Source organism: Nicotiana tomentosiformis, chromosome 4 (assembly GCF_000390325.3).
Source record: "Nicotiana tomentosiformis chromosome 4, ASM39032v3, whole genome shotgun sequence".
Lineage (NCBI taxonomy): Eukaryota > Viridiplantae > Streptophyta > Magnoliopsida > Solanales > Solanaceae > Nicotiana > Nicotiana tomentosiformis.
This window is the reverse complement of record NC_090815.1, coordinates 74,800,641-74,822,091: the sequence shown is the minus strand read 5'-3', so window position 1 is coordinate 74,822,091 and position 21,451 is coordinate 74,800,641. Positions and strand designations below refer to the sequence as shown.

The 21,451-nt window shown below is 39.3% G+C and overlaps 1 protein-coding gene across 1 annotated transcript; it reads left to right on the top strand.

The window, feature by feature from the left end:
* Window positions 1–1,698: 1,698 nt before the first annotated feature.
* On the top strand, window positions 1,699–3,742 carry LOC104117727 (protein NODULATION SIGNALING PATHWAY 2). Its single transcript, XM_009628813.4, has one exon. It carries the CDS (start codon window positions 2,021–2,023, stop codon window positions 3,551–3,553), a length of 1,533 nt encoding a protein of 510 aa, XP_009627108.1. The 5' UTR covers window positions 1,699–2,020; the 3' UTR covers window positions 3,554–3,742.
* The last annotated feature ends 17,709 nt before the right edge of the window (window positions 3,743–21,451 follow it).

Genomic DNA, 21,451 nt, shown 5'->3' with positions numbered 1-21,451 from the left:
GAAATTTGTTTTAGTTTTTCATATAATAATCTGTTTTAGTTTTTCATATTATAATCTGCATATTCACATAAAATAAACAGTAGGTGAATAAGGTTTAAAAATCTATTTTCTGATCATTTGTATTTAACATCATTGTGCAAAATACATCTTATTAATTGATAGATGACACAAATTTAAGTTTGAAATCAATAACGAGTAACAAGTATACATTGATTTAGTATGTCCGCCAATATGGATAAAGTTCTCCCTTAAATCTCTATACCATCGTTTAGTGATATAATGATGTTGTTACTCTTGAAGGAGTATAATTAAAGATTGTAGCAGTAGGTTTAAAGTTTAAATTCCGCCAAAATGTTCTCCTATTCTTTCTTCCGGTTCATCAAAAAATATTATGGTACTAATAAAATCGTCACCAAGATACTATTAGTTGATTTTGTCAGAACTAAATGCATAATTCACATTTAACAAATCATGTTATGCGATTTCATCTTACTGTATATCTAAAATTTAATGGGTGAAACTATTTCGCGATGATGAAAAATAATAAATACTCGTAAAATAATTGAGTTGCACCTGATCCGGACCTCCCTTATAAATAAAATACATAGCGACAGTCGGACCACATAACAATTTCAAAATGATTTCTATCTTTGTAGATAGTGGTCCAATGTAGAAATATTTATAACACATCTTTTTCTGAGCATACAACATGACGTGGATGGCACACACTTCTTGAATAAACTAAAGCACAAAATTATGCCCTACGTTTGTCGGAAACCTCATCTATCAAATAGGAGTAATAAAAATATTTCCCCCTTGCTTTAGGTTATTGCAATCCAAAAGAGTGTGTGATGGACCTCAAAACTTCCGACCATCTAGTTGGTAGAGGACCACATTGATTAATGATAAACAAATACCATTGGGGCTAAATCTCAAACTAGTAAGTAAAATATTCTATGGTGCAAAAGAGTAAACTAATCCAATACATGATTAATCAGCTTTGATTGACACCCTTTAATTTAGGGCTCATTTGGTAGGAGGTATTAGAAAAAACAATACGAGCATTAGATTTATGCATTACTAATCCCTCGTTTGCTATATTAGTTATACATGTTATTTGATATTATCCTATATATAACTAATATATAGCAAACCATGGTATTAGCAATGTAAAAGTTTATAATATGTGCATAAACATGGTTGAAGACATAATTGCCCCTCAAATCCCTCAAAACCTATTCCAAATACTTTTCATCATATTTTGTATATTTTTAAATTGTGATATTTTAATTAATTTTTCCCCTTTAGCAATCTATTATAATTAAAATAATATCATATTTAATATTAAATTTGATTTTTAATTCGTTCAAAGTATAAATTGATTTTCTCTTTATCAGTTAAAAATCTATTCATTTTTTAATAATTTTTATTTTGTATTATATGTCATAGCAATTAAATTTTTCTTCTCTTTTAACTTTAATATTTCAATTAGTTTTTTCTTTTAATTTTGCTCCTATGTAAAAAAAAGTTGGCTCTAGAGAGAGTAAAGAATGTGGAGGGTAATAAAACTGTTGCAATAAAAATAGTGTATAAAGTTAAGGAAATGTGGAGAATATTTTTGTAAACAACCAATTTTTTTTAGAAATTATACAATGCTTTAATACACCAAACCAAACAGTAAATAACAAATAATCTTACTATAATTAATGTAAACATTACTAATACCAACATTACTAGCACACCTTATTCTAACACTATTCTTGTTATCTCTTACCAAATGACCACTTAATGTGATATATAAAATCAGATCAAACTCCCCATCATTACCACTCTATTCATTAGAGTACTAATCCCTGTTTTATTAATGCATTAATCTCAATCAGCTTCCTACCTACATTGTCTCTTGTTTCAGCTCCTTTCTCTCTTTCTTTCTTTCTTCGTTTATAAATCACACACTTCTCTTTGAGAAGGCATAATAACAAACACTTGAAGCACAAGGCCTTTGCTACTGTTGTTAGGTATGGCGACGATGATGGTTGATGGCACCGTCCCAGATTTTGATTATTACAGTGGTTTAAGCACCACCACCACCACTACCACTACCACTACCACTACCACTACCACTACCACCACGTCCTCTTCTGATGATGACCATGATCATGGTTGTACATGGAATGACTGGTCCCCGGTTGTTGATTGGGAAGCTTTTTCTGGCGGCGATAATTTTCAAGATCTAATTGAATCCATGATCGAAGGGAACAATTCTTCAGGAGGGTTGAATATCAGTATCCCAAAATCGAGTACTTTTTACAACTCAGAGGATTCTGTGTTGATGGAGGAACCAGAAGAATCGAATAACAATCAATCGGAAGATGTCAACGGGCTGAAGCTTGTTCACTTGCTGATGGCGGCAGCGGAGGCGCTAACCGGCGTGAACAAAAGCCGTGAGTTAGCTCGAGTGATATTGGTTCGGCTCAAGGAATTGGCTTCCCCTAACGGCTCTACCAACATGGAGAGGTTAGCCGCGCACTTCACCGACGCCTTGCAGGCGTTGCTCGACGGTGCAGCCTCAGGATCTTTACACGCTAAGAGCATGTTTTCTCCTAATTATAAGGACGAGCAGCAACAGGGAGATGTGTTGGCTGCTTTTCAGTTATTACAGGACATGTCCCCTTTTGTCAAATTTGGGCACTTCACAGCAAATCAAGCCATTTTAGAAGCCGTGGCTCATGATAGAAGAGTCCATATCGTGGACTACGATATAATGGAAGGAATCCAATGGGCTTCCTTAATGCAAGCCTTGTTGTCCAGAAAAGATGGGCCCCCAACTCCACACCTTAGGATCACAGCATTGTCGAGGAGTGGCAGTGGTCGTCGGTCGTTTGGGACGGTCCAAGAGACCGGCCGTCGGCTAACAGCTTTTGCTGCGTCCATCGGCCAGCCATTTTCGTTTCACCACTGCAGGTTAGACTCGGACGAGACGTTTAAGCCACCCGCTCTGAAGTTGGTCCGAGGAGAAGCTATAATTATAAATTGCATGTTACACTTGCCTCATTTTACTTATCGAGCCTCGGATTCCGTTGCTTCGTTCCTATCCGGATCCAAGACCCTGAACCCGAGGCTCGTGACCTTAGTTGAAGAGGAGGTAAGGCCCATTGAGGAGGAGGAAGGGTTCGTGGGCCGGTTCATGGACACATTGCACCACTACTCAGCCCTTTATGATTCACTCGAGGCAGGGTTCCCGCTCCAAAGCCGGGCTCGAGCTTTGGTGGAGCGGGTGTTCCTTGGGCCTCGGATAATCGGGTCATTGGCCCGGACATACCGAACCCGGGGAGAGGATGAGAGGAGCTCGTGGGGGGAGTGGTTGAGTGTGGTGGGGTATCACGAGAGTAATATAAGCTTTGCAAATCATTGTCAAGCAAAATTGCTGTTGGGGCTATTCAATGATGGGTATAGGGTGGAGGAGATTGGCACCAATAAACTCGTTTTGGGGTGGAAGTCCCGGCGCCTACTTTCTGCTTCTATTTGGACCTCTCCGGATAGTGACTTGTAATAAATAAATTATATATAATTCATGCAAGTGTGCAACCCCACCCCAAGTTACTATCTGCTGTGTGTGTTGTTATAGTCCTTTGTGTTATTTCATATCGAAACTAGTTTTTCGTGAGGCTTTTCATCGATTCCTATGCGTGTGTTTTTGTCCTTTTCCTGTGATATTTGGATTGAAACTAGTTGTTTGTGAGGCCTTTCTTCTATCCCTGTGATAAGTAGTTTCCAATGGAGTGGCAGAGTGATGAAGGAAGCAAAGTTTTGGCTCCATAAAACATTACGTCATGTACAATTTATCTTCCAAGCTTAGATTGACCAATTTGCGAAATTGTTCAGTTTTCTTGAAAGTAAAGATTCCGACTGATGATGATTATTCTGCAAAACTAAAAACCTTTTTGAAAATTAATGAACAAAGCTATAAATCTTGCAGGGATGAATATGAGGATTATAGCCTTACAAAATAATTTACAAGAAAACGAGAAATGTTAAGTCCTACTAGTTTGGAAAAATCTAAATGCTGAAATGCGCGATCAAGGTATCTAAAAGTAGTAACATCCGTAAAAATCTTTTGTGCGATTATTTTATAAAAATATGAAAATTTTATTTAATTAAGGTTGACATTTCAATGTTTGAAGATTCCGCCTTCGAGATCTATCTTCATGTAAGTGCACGAGTGTTTTGACATTGTATTAGTGTTTACCCTAAAAATTGAGTAACAATTAAACTTATATTGTGGTTTTAAGGATATGTGATTTAAACTGACACCAATTGAAAAACAACGAATTAAATAGATAACTTGGACAATAAAATAAATCAAATCGGTCTGCAAACGATGTCTCGACCTCGATTTGAGATAGTCTCGAGGTTAGTTAATAAGAACAATATAGGATAGAACAAACCGTGATGAACATTGATGATAGAAATAAGCGTATATGTCTCTTCTTATCAGTGAATAATGATCATCTACAAATGATTGGAACTCCTCTTTATATAGTAGAGGAAACCTAATTATGGTATAACTCTAATAACGAAAATAGACCCCATGATTGACACTAAGAACCGTTTTGATTTGATCTGTTTCGGGATTTCCGCCGTGATCTTCGACCGATTGCTGACAACTCGCCATTCTGTTATTACGCCTTACTCGAAGTCAGTCATGCTTGATCTCGATTGTTGCTAGCCTCGATCTTAATGAATACTTCGATCTCCAGGCTTGACATTCTATCTTCGAGCTCAAGCCTGATCTATTATGAGGTTACCCTCGAGGCAACTCCACTGCCGCCGAAATTGGGTATGCCCAATTTCGATCGTATACAGATAGTCCCCTCGTGTTTTGGAGTGTAACGAGAAGAAACGAATTCGAGACTTCGATTTAATACCTCAATCAATTATGACGTCAACATCGTGCCGTAAGAGACAGAAGCGACTGAAGCGTCGCATCTGCACACAGTTCCCAAGGTCATTAATTAACGCCAGTTGATGGTCAGCCACCAGTGCTTTCAAACCGTCAAAGTGGCTATTATAAATAGACCGTCTTCATAATGTTCTCAAACTTTACTTTCAAACTTTTTCTAATCTTCAAAAGCTCTTCTATCTTCTTTAAGTTCATCAATTTTGCCGGTTTTCGTTTGCCAATCTCTTATTAAAACACAAATTCCGCCTTCTTCTTCTTTAAACCTTATATAGCAATGGCAAAAACATCAAAGACCGTTCCTCAAGAAGAAAAAGCTTCCTCATCGCGGCCGGCCAGTGAAAAAACACTGGTGGAGCCACGTATCGAAGAGTGCATCCCCGGGCCATGTGAACTTACTTCCGACGTTAAAGTCGAAAAACTCTCTTCGGTTCCCGGCCGATGCGAGCCCATGTCTAGATACATCTGTTCGATATCTGAAGGAGATCTCGAGCAGGTGAAAAAGGACTGCCACTGGGAGAATAAAGAGGTGGTGATTCCTACCCCCGAAGAGGACATCACCACTCATGTGAAAGGGTTCTTAAGTTTGTATACTTACCCTTTCACACTGGGCTCCGTCGATCCTATCATAATCGACTTTTGCCGCCAATACCGGGTAACCCTAGGCCACATCTACCCCTCTTTTTGGAGCATTGTCATTTTGCTCAGATTCTTCTAGAGCAAGATCGAGGGGATGTCTTTCACCCTCGATCATCTCATTAGGCTATACAGCCCTCGTCTTTATCGGAGTGGACTGATAAGGCTTCAACGCTGGGCCACAAAGGTGTTATTCTCAAGCATAGACAAGGACAAGGACCGAAGATGGATGTGCCGGTTTGTCCGAGTCAGGACCTCCGATTTAATTCCTGCCGAGAAGATGTCATTCCTCGAAGAATGGAACATGAAGCATAAGTAGAACTTCACCGATAACGTTTGATTACTTGTTATGTTTCCTTTACATCTTCTCATCTATACTCTTCTTTATGGTGCAGCTCCCCCTGGTTTCCTGGTGCAGTCCCGAACCTTGCAAGTTGGGTTCGACAACTGGTTTCAACTTCTTCGTATGCTGAGCGTTCGTGGCGTGATTTGGCCAAGGGTTGATGGGAGGCCAAAAATCATGGTAAGTTCCCCCGTCCGTGTTTGATGCTTTCTTGTGAAATACTTCCTTTTAACTTGATTTCTTCTCATACAGGTCTTAGAGATAGTGTCGTTATGAGGCCGCCTCCCCTCGGGGAAGAGTAGGTCCCGAAGCCGACCAAAGATAAGAAAAGGAGAAGGGCCTCGCCACCAGATACCTCAAATCCCAAGAAAAGTAGGGCTCGAAAGTCGAAGACTGATCTCGTCATTCTGCCTGCCGATGTAGTCCAAACGCTACGAGAAAAAGACGAGGAGGGAGAAGATTTTGACTGCCTACTGGTGGCTTAGAAGAGGGAGGGCATCGAAGTTTCGAGAACTGCTAAGCCGGTGACGGTCGAGGAGGTTCAGCCGCAGACCGAGATGATCTCGAAGGAAGGTCCGAGCAAAGTCCCCGAGTCATCGGGTGTTGAGGATGCCTCCTGCCGTGATGAGCAACCGGTGGGTGTGCTCGAAGGGTCTAGTTCTGTGGCCCTTCAAAGAGAAGAGAATGCACCAAGTGACTCGCTTGGGGCAATTAACATTGATGATTCGCTGCCCGGCCCCACGTTCTCCGAGGGGCAATTTCGGGATGCCCGGTCCATGGGGACACCCGATGTGGGGACGGCCCCCAAAGGGGATGATATATTTCGCGGCTGCTTCGCGGGGGTCGATGATGTTTCCGACCTGGACGCATCACTCATTTTTGATAAGGCTCAGCGGCTTCTGATCCAAGTGAGTTTTACTTGTGGTCGATGATGTTACCATGCTTGCGTTTGTTCGTATTTCTCTAAGTCTTATTTTCTTTCTTTCTTCACAGGCTACGACGCTTCATCGAGAAACATCCTCCAAATACCGGGCTGAGCTGGCCCGATATGAGGCTGATCTCAAAAAGCTTATGGAGGAAAGAGACACCCTCAAACTACTCTATGTGCAAAAAAAGTGGAGATCATGAGTAGTCGAGCCGAGCTGATAAGAGCTCATCAAGATCAGACCGAGCTCATTGAGCAGGTAATATAAATTTTTGGGAGCTTGTTATGTATTAACTTGATATTGGCGACTAACACTTTGATTCTGCAGGTTCAGCAGAAGGCCGAATTGGTTGAGCAGCTTCGTAAGGAGGCCAAGATGAAAGAGGCAGAGACTTTGGGGTGGAAGTCGAGCATGGACCGTCTCGCCTCGGAGAAAGATGCGGTTCGGGCCCAACTATCTACGGTTGAGCTTCAACTCCAAAGTGTGAAGGTGGAGAACTTGGCCCGAGCCCAGAAGGTTGAAGAGCTCGAGACTCGGTTGGCCGCTGAATTTGCAAGGGCCACATCTGAGGCATAGGTGCTCGTTGCCTCCTACCGAGCCGACGCTGAAGCTGCTAACACTCGGGCAAAGGAAATTTCTGATGCTGCTGAGGTTAGATTGTCCCGTGTTGCCGATCTTTCTAGGTGCCAGTCTCGAAGAGAGACTCTTGAGGAGGTACATGCTCGTGGCTTCGACCTAACGACTGATATCAAGAGTGCGAAAGTTTTGGAGGACGAGGCCGGAGCTTTGCTTTCCGATGATGAAGACTCTGCGAGTGGATCCGAGAGCGGAGGAGATGAAGATGAAGCTCCCGAAGATGCAACTCCCGAGGCGGACTAGGCACTTAGGATTTTTTCTCCTTTTGTTTTTTGTGTAAGACCCTGAGTGGTCTTTGTAAATACTTTGCATATATGAAATATTCCTTTTCTTTCCGTTTCGTCTCCGATTTTTGATTTATGATAAATTCTGTTTTGCCTCTGTCTAGTGAAAACTTTGTTGTAATCGGGTAGTTGTAGCCTCTATAATTGAGTGAGCAACAGCTCGAACTCAGAGTAGAACAAACCCTTAGGTTTTTTAGTTAAGCGAAGGCGAGTCCCCGAGCTCAACAATATGTTCGGGATTTTGATTTCGGGTGGCTTGATTGAAGCCGTAATTGTACTGTGTTTGTAGCCGAATTCGAGTAAGTTTCGAACTCACAGTAATAGACCCCTTAAGGTTTTATGTCAAATAACGATGAATATTCAAGCTATATTCAAGTCAGTTTTATTTGAGCTCGGAATAGTGTAACCCTTAGGTCCGAATTGAGTGAGAATAAAATCTCGAACTCTAAGTGTATTGGCCCTTAGGATCTTTAGATTGGGTCGGTATGGCCTCTAAAAGATGGCTACTTTTTTCCTTTGACTTGGTAACAATTTCTTTATGCCTTAACACGTATTCTTTACCCATTGGATTTTTTGAGGGTTCGGTGTCGATTAAAACCCCTTTGCTTTTTTTGCCTTAGCACGTTTGTGTTAAGATAATTTGATACCTCTTAAGGTTTTTTGAGGGCTGATTTTATCGAAGCCCTTTTGCCGAGGGTAGCCTTTTTTAACCGGTTTTTCCAAGAATTCGAAGGCCTATTTTTATTGTGGGATTCGAACGTCTTCGAGCCGCCTTAGTTTAGTTGTAGCCTTTGAGTATGCCACTTGGGATTATTTCCCAATAGCACTTCGAGCTTGTTCGAAGCGTTAGTCCCCGAGAGCGATGCTCTCGGCCTATAGATCGAGGGGTGCCTATTTGAGGTCTAGTTTAAATTACTCAAATATGTCAATCCTCGATGGCAGTCCCCGAGTATACGAGGTATATTTGCACTTGGCCTTTGAGCTATTTCTCACAAAATCGTAAGTATGGAGCTTGTATAGTAGAAAATTTTCTTTGAGACACAAGATGTTTGATATAGAAAGAATGCTTCTTTGTATAATTTATACATGCGTACATGTTTTGTCATCGGGGCTCGACTAATCTATACGAACACAGTTCAGTCGACCGTTTGGCCCATTACAAAGTTTCTCTATCGAGATCCTTTGACACGAAGTAATTTCCTCGACAGTGTAACATCTGAGGGTGATGCCTCCCAGTATTCGAGGTTGATTGTAAAGAAGCCTTGGATACTGTTGAATTGTCCCCAGGTAGCATATAATTGTTGCTTCGTTGAAAACCTCGCCGGGAAAACTCACTTAGGACAAAAACTGATCTAAGGGAAAAAGAGTGCAACGTGTGCTTGAAAACCTGAGGTCTCGATGTCTTCGATCGAACACCTGCAATGAGATAGTGTCGAATATATAAATTAAAAAAAAAAGTAAATAAATTCATACCTTTAGCAATAATACCGTTTGAGAAGCGATATGTTCCAATTATTTGATAGTTGTTCGCCGTCCATCGTGCCGAGCTTATAAGATCCCTTTCCGACGATGTCGAGGACTTGGTAGGGTCCCTCCCAATTTGGGCCGAGCTTCCCTTCATTAGGATCTTGGGTGTTGATGGTGACTTTCCTCATGACTAAGTCCCCGACTCTAAAGTGGCGAAGGTTGGTTCTCCTATTGTAGTATCTTTCGATTCGTTGCTTTTGTACCGCCATTCGAACAAGTGTGGCTTCTTATTTTTCATCCAATAATTCGAGGCTAGTATTCATAGCTTCGTAATTTGACTCTTCTGTTGTATGTCGAAACCTGGCACTGCGTTCCCCGACTTCGACTGGAATCAAGACTTCAGAGCCATATACTAAGCAAAATGGGGTTGTCCCTGTACTGGATTTTGATGTTGTTCGATATGCCCAAAGAACTTCGGGTAGAATTTCTCTCCATTTCCCCTTAGCGTCATTCAACCTTTTCTTTAGGTTTTGAATGATAGTCTTGTTCGTTGATTCAGCCTGTCCGTTCCCTCTAGGGTGATATGGTGTTGATAACATCCTTTTTATTTTGTGGTCTTCGAGGAATTTTGTCACTTTGCTGCCGATAAATTATTTTTCATTGTCACACACGATTTCTGCGGGTATCCCAAATCGACATATGATATGATCCCAGATGAAGTATATAACCTCTTTCTCTCTCACTTTCTCGAACGCCTGTGCTTTAACCCATTTAGAGAAATAGTTAATCATAAATAAAATGAACTTAGCTTTACCTGGGGCCGATGACAGAGGACCGACGACATCCATTCCCCATTTCATGAACAATCATGGGGATAAGACTGAATGAAGTTGTTCTATGGGCTGATGGATCATCGGTGCAAACCTTTGACATTTATCACATTTTCGAGCAAACTCCTTAGTGTCTTTTTCCATGCTATCCCAGTAGTATCCTGCTCTAACGATTTTGTGAATCGGTGATTCGGCACCGGAGTGGTTCCCACAAGTGCCTTCATGGACTTCTCGTAGAATATAATCGGTGTCTCCTGGTCCTACGCATACTGCCAATGGTCCATGGAATGTCCTTCTGTATAATGTTCCATCTTCAGCCAATATGAATCGAGCAGCTTTGGTTCATAGGGCCCTCAACTCTTTAGGGTCCTATGGGAGCTTTCTGTTCTTCAAATATTCAATATATTTATTCCTCCAATCCCAGATCAAGCTTGTAGAGTTTATCTCGGCATGACCTTCCTCGATCACAGATCTTGAGAGTTGAAGACAGTCCCCGAGCTGATCTCATCTTTCTCGACCGATGACCCTAAACTTGCAAGTGTATCGGCTTCACTGTTTTGTTCTCGAGGTACATGCTGTAAAGTCCATTCCTTGAAACGGTGCAAGGTTACCTGCAGCTTGTCCAAATACCTTTGCATTCTATCCTCTCGAACTTCGAAGGTTTTGTTTACTTGGTTCACCACCAGTAAAGAGTCACACTTGGCTTCAATGACTTTTGCTCCCAAGCTTTTAGTTAGCTCGAGACCTGCAATCATGGCCTCGTACTCGGCCTCATTGTTAGTCAATCTAGAAGTTTTGATAGATTGCCTAATAGTTCTACCCGTGGGCGGCTTCAAAACGATGCCTAGCCCGGACCCCTTCACATTCGAAGCACCATCTGTGAAAAGGGTCCATTCCCCCGATGATGTACCCGATTTTAACAAGAGTTCCTTTTCGACTTCGGGTATGAGGGTTGGCGTGAAGTCGGCCATGAAGTCCGTTAAAATTTGAGATTTGATGGCCGCCCGGGGTTGATATTCGATGTCGTACCCATTGAGTTCGACGGACCATTTGGAAAATCGGCCTGATAGTTTGGGCTTGTGCAAAATATTACGAAGTGGGTAAGTGGTTAATACGCATATGGGGTGATATTGAAATTATGGCCTTAACTTTCTAGAGGCGCTTATCAGTGCAAGTGCCAATTTTTCCAAATGTGGATATCTAGTTTTTGCTTCTCCTAAGGTTCAACTTATATAATAAACGGGAAATTGCGTACCTTGCTCTTCTCGAACTAGGACATCACTTACCGCGATTTTCGATACTGCCAAGTACAAGTAAAGTTTCTCATCTGCCTTTGGAGTGTGTAGCAGTAGTGAGCTCGATAGGTATCGCTTAAATTCCTATAATGCCTGTTGGCATTCCGGGCTCTAGGAAAAATCGTTCTTCTTTTTTAGGAGAGAGAAAAATCTGTGGCTTTGATCCGACAACCTCGAAATGAATCAGCCTAAGGCAGTTATCCGTCCAGTTAGCTTCTGCATGAGTTTTACACTGTCCACAATGGTGATGTCTTCGATGGCCTTGATTTTATCGGGGTTGATCTCGATCCCTCGATTTTACACCATGAAGCCAAGGAACTTGCCCGAACCGACCCCGAAAGCACATTTATCGGGGTTGAGCTTCATGTTGTATTTCTTTAAAATATCGAACGTTTCCTGCAAATGAGCCAAATGGTCCTCTGCATGCAGGGACTTAACTAGCATGTCATCAATATAAACTTTCATTGATTTACCTATTTGTTCTTCGAATATTTTATTTACTAGATGTTGGTAAGTAGCTCCTGTATTTTTTAGCCGAAGGGCATTACATTATAACAGTATGTTCTGTACTTGGTGATAAATGAAGTCTTTTCTCGGTCTTCCTGGTTCATTTGGATTTGATTGTACCCGGAATAGGTATCGAGAAAAGCAAGGATCTCGTGGCCAGTCGTGGCATCGATCATGCGATCGATGTTAGGCAGCGGAAAAGAATCTTTGGGGCACGCCTTGTTTAAATCCTTATAATCTACAAACATTCTAAGTTTGTTCCCTTTTTAGGGACTATAACTACATTGGCTAACCATTCGGGATATTACACCTCCTGAATGGACCCTATTCTGAGAAGTTTAGTTACCTCGTCCTTTATGAATGTGTGTTTTACCTCGGACCGGGGTCTTCTCTTTTGCTTCACCGGTTTGAACCTAGGGTCCAGGCTTAGCTGATGCGTCGTTATTTCCGGTGGGATCCCTGTCATGTCTAAATGGGACCAAGAAAAACAATCTATGTTATCAATAAGAAATTGAATAAGCTTTTTCCTGAGTTCGGGGGTTAATCCCGTTCCCAGGTATACCTTTTGCTCGGGCAGGTACTCGATCAATATAACCTGTTCCAGCTCTTCGATCATTGATTTGGTGGCGTCAGAATCTTCGGGAACAATAAAAGTCCGAGGGGTCAAAAAATCCTCCTCTTCTTCTTCTATCTCCTGCTTCCCCGATTCGGTCGAGGCTGGTGGTTGTGATTATTATTTGACTTCCTGTTTACCTTTGATGCTCGACCTTTTCGAGGTTGATAGTGTCGATATCGACGCTATCTCATAGACCGCAAACATTTCCTTTGCGGCATGATGCTCCCGGTACACTATTTTTACACCGGCCAACATCGGGAATTTCATCATTTGGTGGAGAGTCTAAGGGACTGCCCTCATATTGTGGATCCAAGGCCTTTCGAGTAGGGCATTGTACCTCATGTCGCCCTCGATCACGTGGAACTTGGTATCTTGAATGGTTCCAGCCACGTTCACCGGTAGAATAATCTCCCCTCTAGTTGTTTCATTGGCCATATTGAAGCCGTTTAAGACTCGAGATGCGGGCACGATTTGATTTTCACTGGCCATATTGAAGTCGTTTAAGACTCGAGTTGCGGGCACGATTTGATTTTGTAGGCCAAGCTTCTCCACGACCCTCGATCGGATGATATTCGTCGAGCTACCTGGATCCACTAAAACACGCTTAACTTGAACTTTATTTAATAAGATAGAAATTACCAGAGCGTCGTTGTGGGGCTGAGAAATGCCTTCTGCTTCTTCGTCGTTGAATGATAAAGTGCCTTCGGGCACATAATCTCGGGTTCGTTTTTCCCTAGTGATTGATACCTTAGTGCGTTTGAATATGGGTCCTTGTGGAATATCGACCCCACCGACGATCATATGAATGACATATTGGGGTTCCTCCTGTTCATTTTTCCTATTGGCATCCCTTTCTCTGAAATGATTCTTGGCTCGATCGCCGAGGAACTCTCGAAGGTGGCCCTCATTGAATAGACAGGCTACCTCCTCCCTTAATTGCCTGCAATCCTCGGTCTTGTGACCATGCGTGCCATGATACTTGCACATCAAATTTGGATTTCTTTGGGAAGGATCGGTTTGTATGGGTCTGGGCCACCTAGTATCTATGATCCTTCCGATTGCCGATACAATGCCCGATGCATCGATGCTAAAGTTATATTCCGATAACCGAGGTGCCTCTGTGGGATCGGCATACTTGTCAAAACCACTTTTGCTCATAAGTCCCTGAGCATTCTGTCCTCGATCACTTCTTCGATCATTCCGGGTGGAATTGCGTCCTGAACCATTGTTCTTTCGAGCTGCGGTATATGGTTGATATCGGTCTCTGTTCGACCTTGTCTCCCTGTCGACGTCCCTCTGGTTTTTAACTGCCGACCTGTTTGGATGTACTGAACTGGAAGGGGCTCCTAATTGGTCGTCCTCGGCTCTGATCTTTGATTGATATCGATTATGCACATCTGCCCAAGTTACAGCTGGATACTCGATCAAATTTTATTTCAACTGACGTGATGCTATTGAACTCCGCTCGTTCAACCCTTGGGTGAAAGCTTGAACGGCCCAATCATCTATGACCAGTGGCAACTCCATGCGTTCCATTTGAAATCGAGACACGAACTCCCTCAGCATTTCAGCATCCCTTTGTCTTACCTTGAAAAGGTATGATTTCCTTGTCGCGACCTTTATGGCCCTGGCGTGTGCCTTTACGAAAGAATCTGCTAACATGGCAAATGAGTCGATGGAATTTGGTGGCATGTTGTGATACCAAATCATTGCTCTCTTCAAAAGGGTCTCTCCGAATTTTTTCAACAGCACAGATTCGATTTCATCATCTTCTAAATCGTTACCCTTGATGGCGTATGTATATGAAGTAACATGCTCGTTGGGATCGGTTGTCCCATTATATTTGGGTATGTCTGGCATACAAAACTTCTTTGGAATAGGCTTTGGAGCCGCACTTGGAGGAAACGACTTTTGTACAAACTTTTTCGAATCCATCCCTTTAAAGATTGGCGGTGCCCCCAGTATCTAATTAACTCGAGAGTTGTATGTCTCCACTTTGTTATCGTTGGCTTCGATTCTCTTCTCCCCTGATTCAATTCTTTTGGTGAGCTCCTCGAGCATTTTCATTACCGCATGATCAGTCCCCGATTCGTTACCATTCGACCCTTCCAGTACTGGCTCGGTACGGTGGGTAGTTTCCGGATTGACCCTATTCGGAGCTCTATGTTGATTTTGTAACTGAGCAATAGCGGCTTGCTGAGCCTGAAGCATCTCGAATATCACTTGGAGACTGACTCCTTCGTCTCATCTTCCCTGTGTTCCTTGGCCACTAGATCGGCCTTCTCTGCATAGGCTCCCATCGAGATTTGCATCTAGATCCGCGTTTAGAGCAACGTGCGAACTGACATCAACTAGATTGGCAACATGTGCTTCCCCGAGATTAACCTGTGGCACCTCGACTCCTGCAGCAATCACATTTTTGTTTTCCTCGTGGAATCCGAGGCCATTGTCACCGCGTGTGGATGCGTTTTGTGAGTTTGACATGTTTTAACTTGAAAGCAAAGATACTTGACAAGAACAAGCGTAAAATAGTGTGTTTTACCAAAATCAGTACTGAACAATCACTATTATCCTCAGCCCCACTATGGGTGCCAAACTGTTTACCCTAAATATTGAGTAACAATTAAACCTATATTGTGGTTTTAAGGATATGTGATTTAAACTGGCACCAATTGATAAACAACGAATTAAATAGATAACTTGGACAATAAAATAAATCAATCGGTCTGCAAATGATACCTCGACCTCGATTCGAGATAGTCTCGAGGTTAGTTAATAAGAACAATATAGGATAGAACAAACCGTGATGAACAGTGATGAAAGAAATTAGCGTATATGTCTCTTCTTATTAGTGAATAATGATCATCTACAAATGATTGGAACTCATATTTATATAGTAGAGGAAACCTAATTATGGTACAACTCTAATAACAGAAATAGACCCCATGATTGGCACTAATAACCGCTTTGATTGGTCTGTTCTGGGATTTCCGCCGTGATCTTTGACCGATTGCTGACATCTAGCCATTCTGTTATTACGCCTTACTCGAAGTCAGTCATGCTTGATCTGGATTGTTGCTGGCCTCGATCTCAATGAATACTTCGATCTCCAGGCTTGATGTTCTATCTTCGAGTTCGAGCCCGATCTATTATGAGGTTACCCTCGAGGTAACTCCCCTGCCGCCAAAATCGGGTATGCCCGATTTCGACCGTATACAATTAGTCAAATCTCCCTTTTATGCATTGATTTTTATTCACAATATCAACACGTAATACCTGAACTCTAGCTTAGTTGATAATACTCTTAACTTCCTTTTCATTTTCTAATTGTAGAAATACTGACATTCATTTTGTAACTAGTATAATATATGTAACGACCCAACCGGTCGTTTCGACTTTTAGAATCACGTTCCCCTAAATAAAACTTCCTGTATGTTCTTTAATGATTTATAACTTACGGGGATAGTTGGTTCGGGATTTGGAAGTGTTTGGGTTGAAATCGGAACACTTGTTTCCTTAAGTTGGCTTTAAAAATTTGAGCAAATGGACTCGGATCAGTATTTTAACAGCTTTGGTAGGTCCGTATCGTGATTTGGGACTTGGGCTTATGCCCGTAATCAAATTCCGAGGTCCCTAGCCCGAGATATGCAATTTTGTTAAAAAATTAAAAGTTTAAGTTCAAATAGTGATCGGATGTCTAATTATGTGCAAATGACTCCGGAATAGAATTTTGATGATTCCAACAGCTCCGTATGGTAATTTTGGACTTAGGAGCGTGTTCAGAATTTTATTTGGAAGTCCGTAGTTAAATTAGGCTTGAAATGGCTAAAAATAAGAATTTAAGTTTGGAAGTTTGACTGAGGAGTTGACTTTTTGATACTGCAGTTAGAATCCAGTTCCGAAAATTTTTATAGCTCTGTTATGTCATTTATGACTTGTGTGTAAATTTTGAGTTCAATCGGAGTTGATTTGATAGGTTTCGACATCAAATGTAGAAGTTGGAAATTTTAAGTTTCATTAAGCTTGAATGAGAGCATAATTCGTGATTTTTTAGCGTCGTTTTATGTGATTTGAGGTTTCAAATAAGTTCGTATCATATTTTAGGAGTTGTTGGTATATTTGGTCGAGGTCCCAAGGGCCTCGAGTGAGTTTCGGATAGTTAACGGGTCAAACGTTGGACTTAAAACAGCTGCTGCAATATTTCCTTTCTGCTGGAAATTCTGGCCCAAAATCGAGGCCCAAAATCGAGCTCCCAAGATCGAAGCCGAGGATCGAAGCCACGATCGAGGCCGAGGATCGAAGCCACGATTGAGGCCGAGGATCTAGGCCACGATCGAGGCCGAGGATCGAGGCCATGGATCGAGGCCATGGATCGAGGGCTGCCTGGGCAGAATTATAAAAGAGGGCATTCGTCCCATTCGCCATTTTTAACAAACTGGAGCTTGAGCAGAGACGATTTTTGATAGATTTTCAAGGAAAAGACATTAGGGTAAGTGATTCTAACTTGGATTTGGTCTATAAACACAAATATATCATTGTTCTCATCATTTAATTAGTGTTTTGAGATTGAAATTTGGGAATTTTTTAGAAATCTCATAAAAACGAATTTTTGAGATTTTGGTATCGATTCAGAGTCAGATTTGTGTGAAACTGGTATGGTTGGATTCGTAATTGAATGGGTTGTCGGATTTCGTAACTTTCACCGGATTTTCGAGATGTGGGACCCACGGGCGAATTTTTAATTAATTTCGGGATTTTTATTGAAAATTTAGTATTTCCTTATAGAATTGATTCCTATAAATTTTAATGATTGTATCGAATTATTTTGGCTAGATTCGAGCCAGACATAATTGGATAATCGAGGAAAGGGTCTACTAGTGGATTAAATTGGAGCAAAACGAAGTAAGTCTCTTGTCTAATCTTATGAGGGGAAAATTACCCGTAGGGATTAAATTAAATAATTATTGCTAATTGCGGGGACTACGTACGCATGGGGTGACGAGAGTCCGTGCGTAACTATTATTAATGCTAAAATCCGGGTAGTTTAGGACTCAAAGCATGAATTACTTGTGTAAATTATATTCTTTATTAATTAAATTATTTGATGTGTATATTGTGAATTTTTATGAAAGGTAGTAAAAGATAAAATTTTCATATGCTTAATTTTTGTTTAGATTAAATAAACTGTTAAAAGAAATTGTTCATCCTCTCGAATTTATCTTATAATAAACATACTCTCATTCCCGTAGGTACATATGAAAAATGTCCTCCTTTCTTATAGAGCGAGCCGAACGCCTCGGCAGGATAGATGCATCTATGGATCGCGCCGCACATCCCTCGGCAGTGTACACGACATTCTGGATCAGGTCGTACGTCCTCGGCAGAAATCGTGCTTAATAATAATAATTACACGATACTTTAATAGTTTATTTCAGCTTGCGAAGCTAATTGATAAATTGGAAAATCCTTAAAATTTAATGAATTATTATTCTTGCTTGTTAAAGAATTAATTGTTATTCCTGTAAATGATATTTAATTGATAAATTGGAAAATTTATTTGAATTGAAGGAATTTAATTAATATCTAGAGAATTGTTGCATTTGAAGGAATTTGATCATTTTCGCTGATTAAATAAATTATTTAAAATTCTGTAAATCATGATTATTTAAATATCCTAGTTGTATTTCAATTATTATTATTGACCCATAGTGAGTGTCAAAGTCGGCCATCTCGTCTCTACCACTTCGAGATTAGCCTTGATACTTACTGGGTACATGTTGTTTTCGTACTCATACTGCACTTGCTGCACATTTTTTTGTGCATGTACATATATGTATAGCGGCCTTGTAGGCGTAGAGGTGTGGTTAATAATTGTGGGGACATAGGTGAGTTGTATTCTATATTACGATCCGCAGCTAGCAGAGTCTCCTTCAGAGTTATTATATTTTTCTGTCTAATTTTTATTATGGACAGATGTTGTATTTTATTTTTAATTCCCTAGTAAATGCTCATGCACTTATGACACCGGATTTTGGGAATGGTTGTGAATTGTTTAGAAATTTAGCTGCAAAAATATTTATCATTTACTCTATGAGTTTTATCTCTACAATTTTATTAAAGAAAATTTTTATTTCAAAAATACTAAAATGGGTAATTAAGTTAATTGATTATGGTTGGCTTGCCTGGCAGTGGTGTCTGGCGCCATCACGGTCTTTTTGGATTTTGGGTCGTGACAATATAAAGAGAACATTTTCTTGAAAATGTTTTCAGGAAATAGGCCATTTTCTGACAACGAACACCAAAATATATTTTTCTTGAAATTAAAAGGAGATAAATTACTTTACTTGCTTATGTTTTTCTCTAATAGTTCATCTGATATAGTTGTCAAAATTTTATAGAGTATTGGATAATTAAACAATGCTTCTTATGAAAATTGTTGTCCGGAGAAGCGTAGGATAGGAGTAACTCTCCTAAGAAAAGGGATGGCAGGTTGACAATGTAGTAAGTACTCTTGTTGTACTTCAAAATGTAAACTGGGAGTTAGAGGAGTGAGCTTCCAGTAACTCCTAATAAAATATTGATTCTTCTTTTAGTAGCAAAAAAATAGCAAGCTAGTTAAAAGTAAGAACTATATATTTAATGTATTGTTTAAATGAAAAGATAATACTTATAACTTTTTGAGTAACCCCTACAAGTATTGAGCCTTGTAGATTACATATTTTTCATAGATTCAAGGTTACGTACTAAATCACGATGTTTTTCTTTTTAGCTAATGTCTTAAAAGATTTAGGAAAACTAGTAATAGGAGAAGAAGTTTAATAATGTTATATAGTTCAAATAATAAAAGAATTTATATTTAATTGATTAACATTTCAATTTGTTCGCCTTTTTCCTTACAATTATTATTTTCAAAGAATTACAATATCTTTAGTTAATGTACTATTCTTCTTTTTAGCATATTGTTTAATTTACTACATTTTATGAAGTTAAATATCTAAGTTTAGATTATTTCACTAACATGAAAATAATTATAATTATGTTAGATTTTTTCAAATAAGAATTTATATAAGGTAAAATTTTAATTAATTTTAAACTCATGAATATTAGGACTTCTGACATAGTTTAAACAAGAAAAACTTTATTAATAATTTTTTAATTAATTTTAATGACCTAAATATAAAATATTAATTAAATTAATATTTTTTAAAATATTAAAAAATAATTAAATGATGCTTGCTAAATATTAGAAAATAATTAAATGACTATTACTAAATATTAAAAAAATAACTAAATGACAATTTCTAAGTATTAGAAAATAATTAAATAATTATTTCTAAATATTAGAAAATAAGTAAATGACTATTCCTAAATATTAAGAAAATAATTAAATGACTATTTTTAGAAATAATTAAATAATTATTCTTAAATATTATAAAAATAATAAAATGACTATTTTGTCCAGTATGAACTCTAATTTAAAAAGGTAAAAAAAATGAACGACATTTCGTTAGGGTCTTTATACTTTTAGATATAGATATAAGGGTATCTCCAACCCTTGCACCATTGTTTTACTCCAAAATGGTGCAAATTAACTCCAACCTATTACACTATTTTTTACACCAAAAAAGAATATCCCTTTTATATTCTTTACTCTCTTCTATATTATATTATTTTCTTTTATATAAATTTATTTTTTTATTTCATAAAACAAATCCTTTTTTTTTTCTTTTTTCTTTTTTCTTTTTTACATATTCATCCCATATAATTCATATTCCTTTCTTATATAACCATTTAATATAAAATTATTTTATACCATAAATTTTTAAATAGTATTTGGTGTAAAAATTAGGGCATGGTTGGAGATGGTCTAAATAGATAGATATTACCCTCATTTTAACTTGTGAGCATAATATATTCACTTTGTCAGCTTTACGTCACGATAACTCATGTGGAGATACAGTTTGCTTAATTTCTTCAATGATATTACATCTAACCAACATACACTTTATTTATCTAAAGATGAAGGATTCTCATTTCAATACCCCTCCCTCACGAGACAATATAGTAAATGTATGGTTTTGTTTCGTTTTTTCTTTTCTTTTTTCACCACACCACTTATACAATTTCAGATCAGTATGTTGTTTATTTAATGAACAGAACACAAAGGAAAACAAAAAAAGGCTTCTTTATCAAGTGTTTATCAACTGATATGTTTTCACAAATAATTGAAATTATATTTCTTGGTGTAGCGGGATACTTGGAAAATAGTCTAACCCTTTACTTTCACAGCATTTCCAATTTGTTACTCCTTAGGGATTGACGTGGAGAAAGGACTAGGCTTCTTTGTAGGTTCCCAAACGTACAGTGGATTTGTACTTGTAGACATGTAAAAATTATCGAATTTAGTCCATACAAAATTTGTATTAAATTCTAAATTACTTTGGATCGAATAATTAATTTGGACTTTACAAATTAAATAAGTCCATTTTAGATTTCAAGCCCAAGGTCCATTTCATCTTAAGGCAGAGGCTCATGCCATGTGTCAAGTGACATGACATGTCTAGTCAAATTCAAAGCCAACAAGATAATGCCACATGTTAAAATGATGTGGCAAACCCAGTCGAAAAGCAATGACCAACCAGAGGTCGCCATATGTATAATATGACATGTCTTGGCCAATCACAAGCAACCTAGTCACATAACTTGTGTGATAAGCTTGATGACTCACATGAGCCAATCAGAATCAAGCAAGAGAGTTCATATGTAGCTGGACTGTCCATCCTCTACCACTATAAATAGAAGGTTTGCATAACTCTCTAGGGACATTCAGAGTTGGAGAAGAGCATTCCGCAATTGGTGAAGGCATCCGCAAACAGAGAGATCAATCATCAAGTGCAAAGTTCTTCTACAAAGGAGTGGTCAATAGAGTTCTTCCCGGAGATCAACCCAAA

What these genes read in the sequence shown, in the direction of transcription:
- LOC104117727 (XM_009628813.4), top strand. Translation starts at nt 2,021, where the DNA reads ATGGCGACGATGATGGTTGATGGCACCGTCCCAGATTTTGATTATTAC.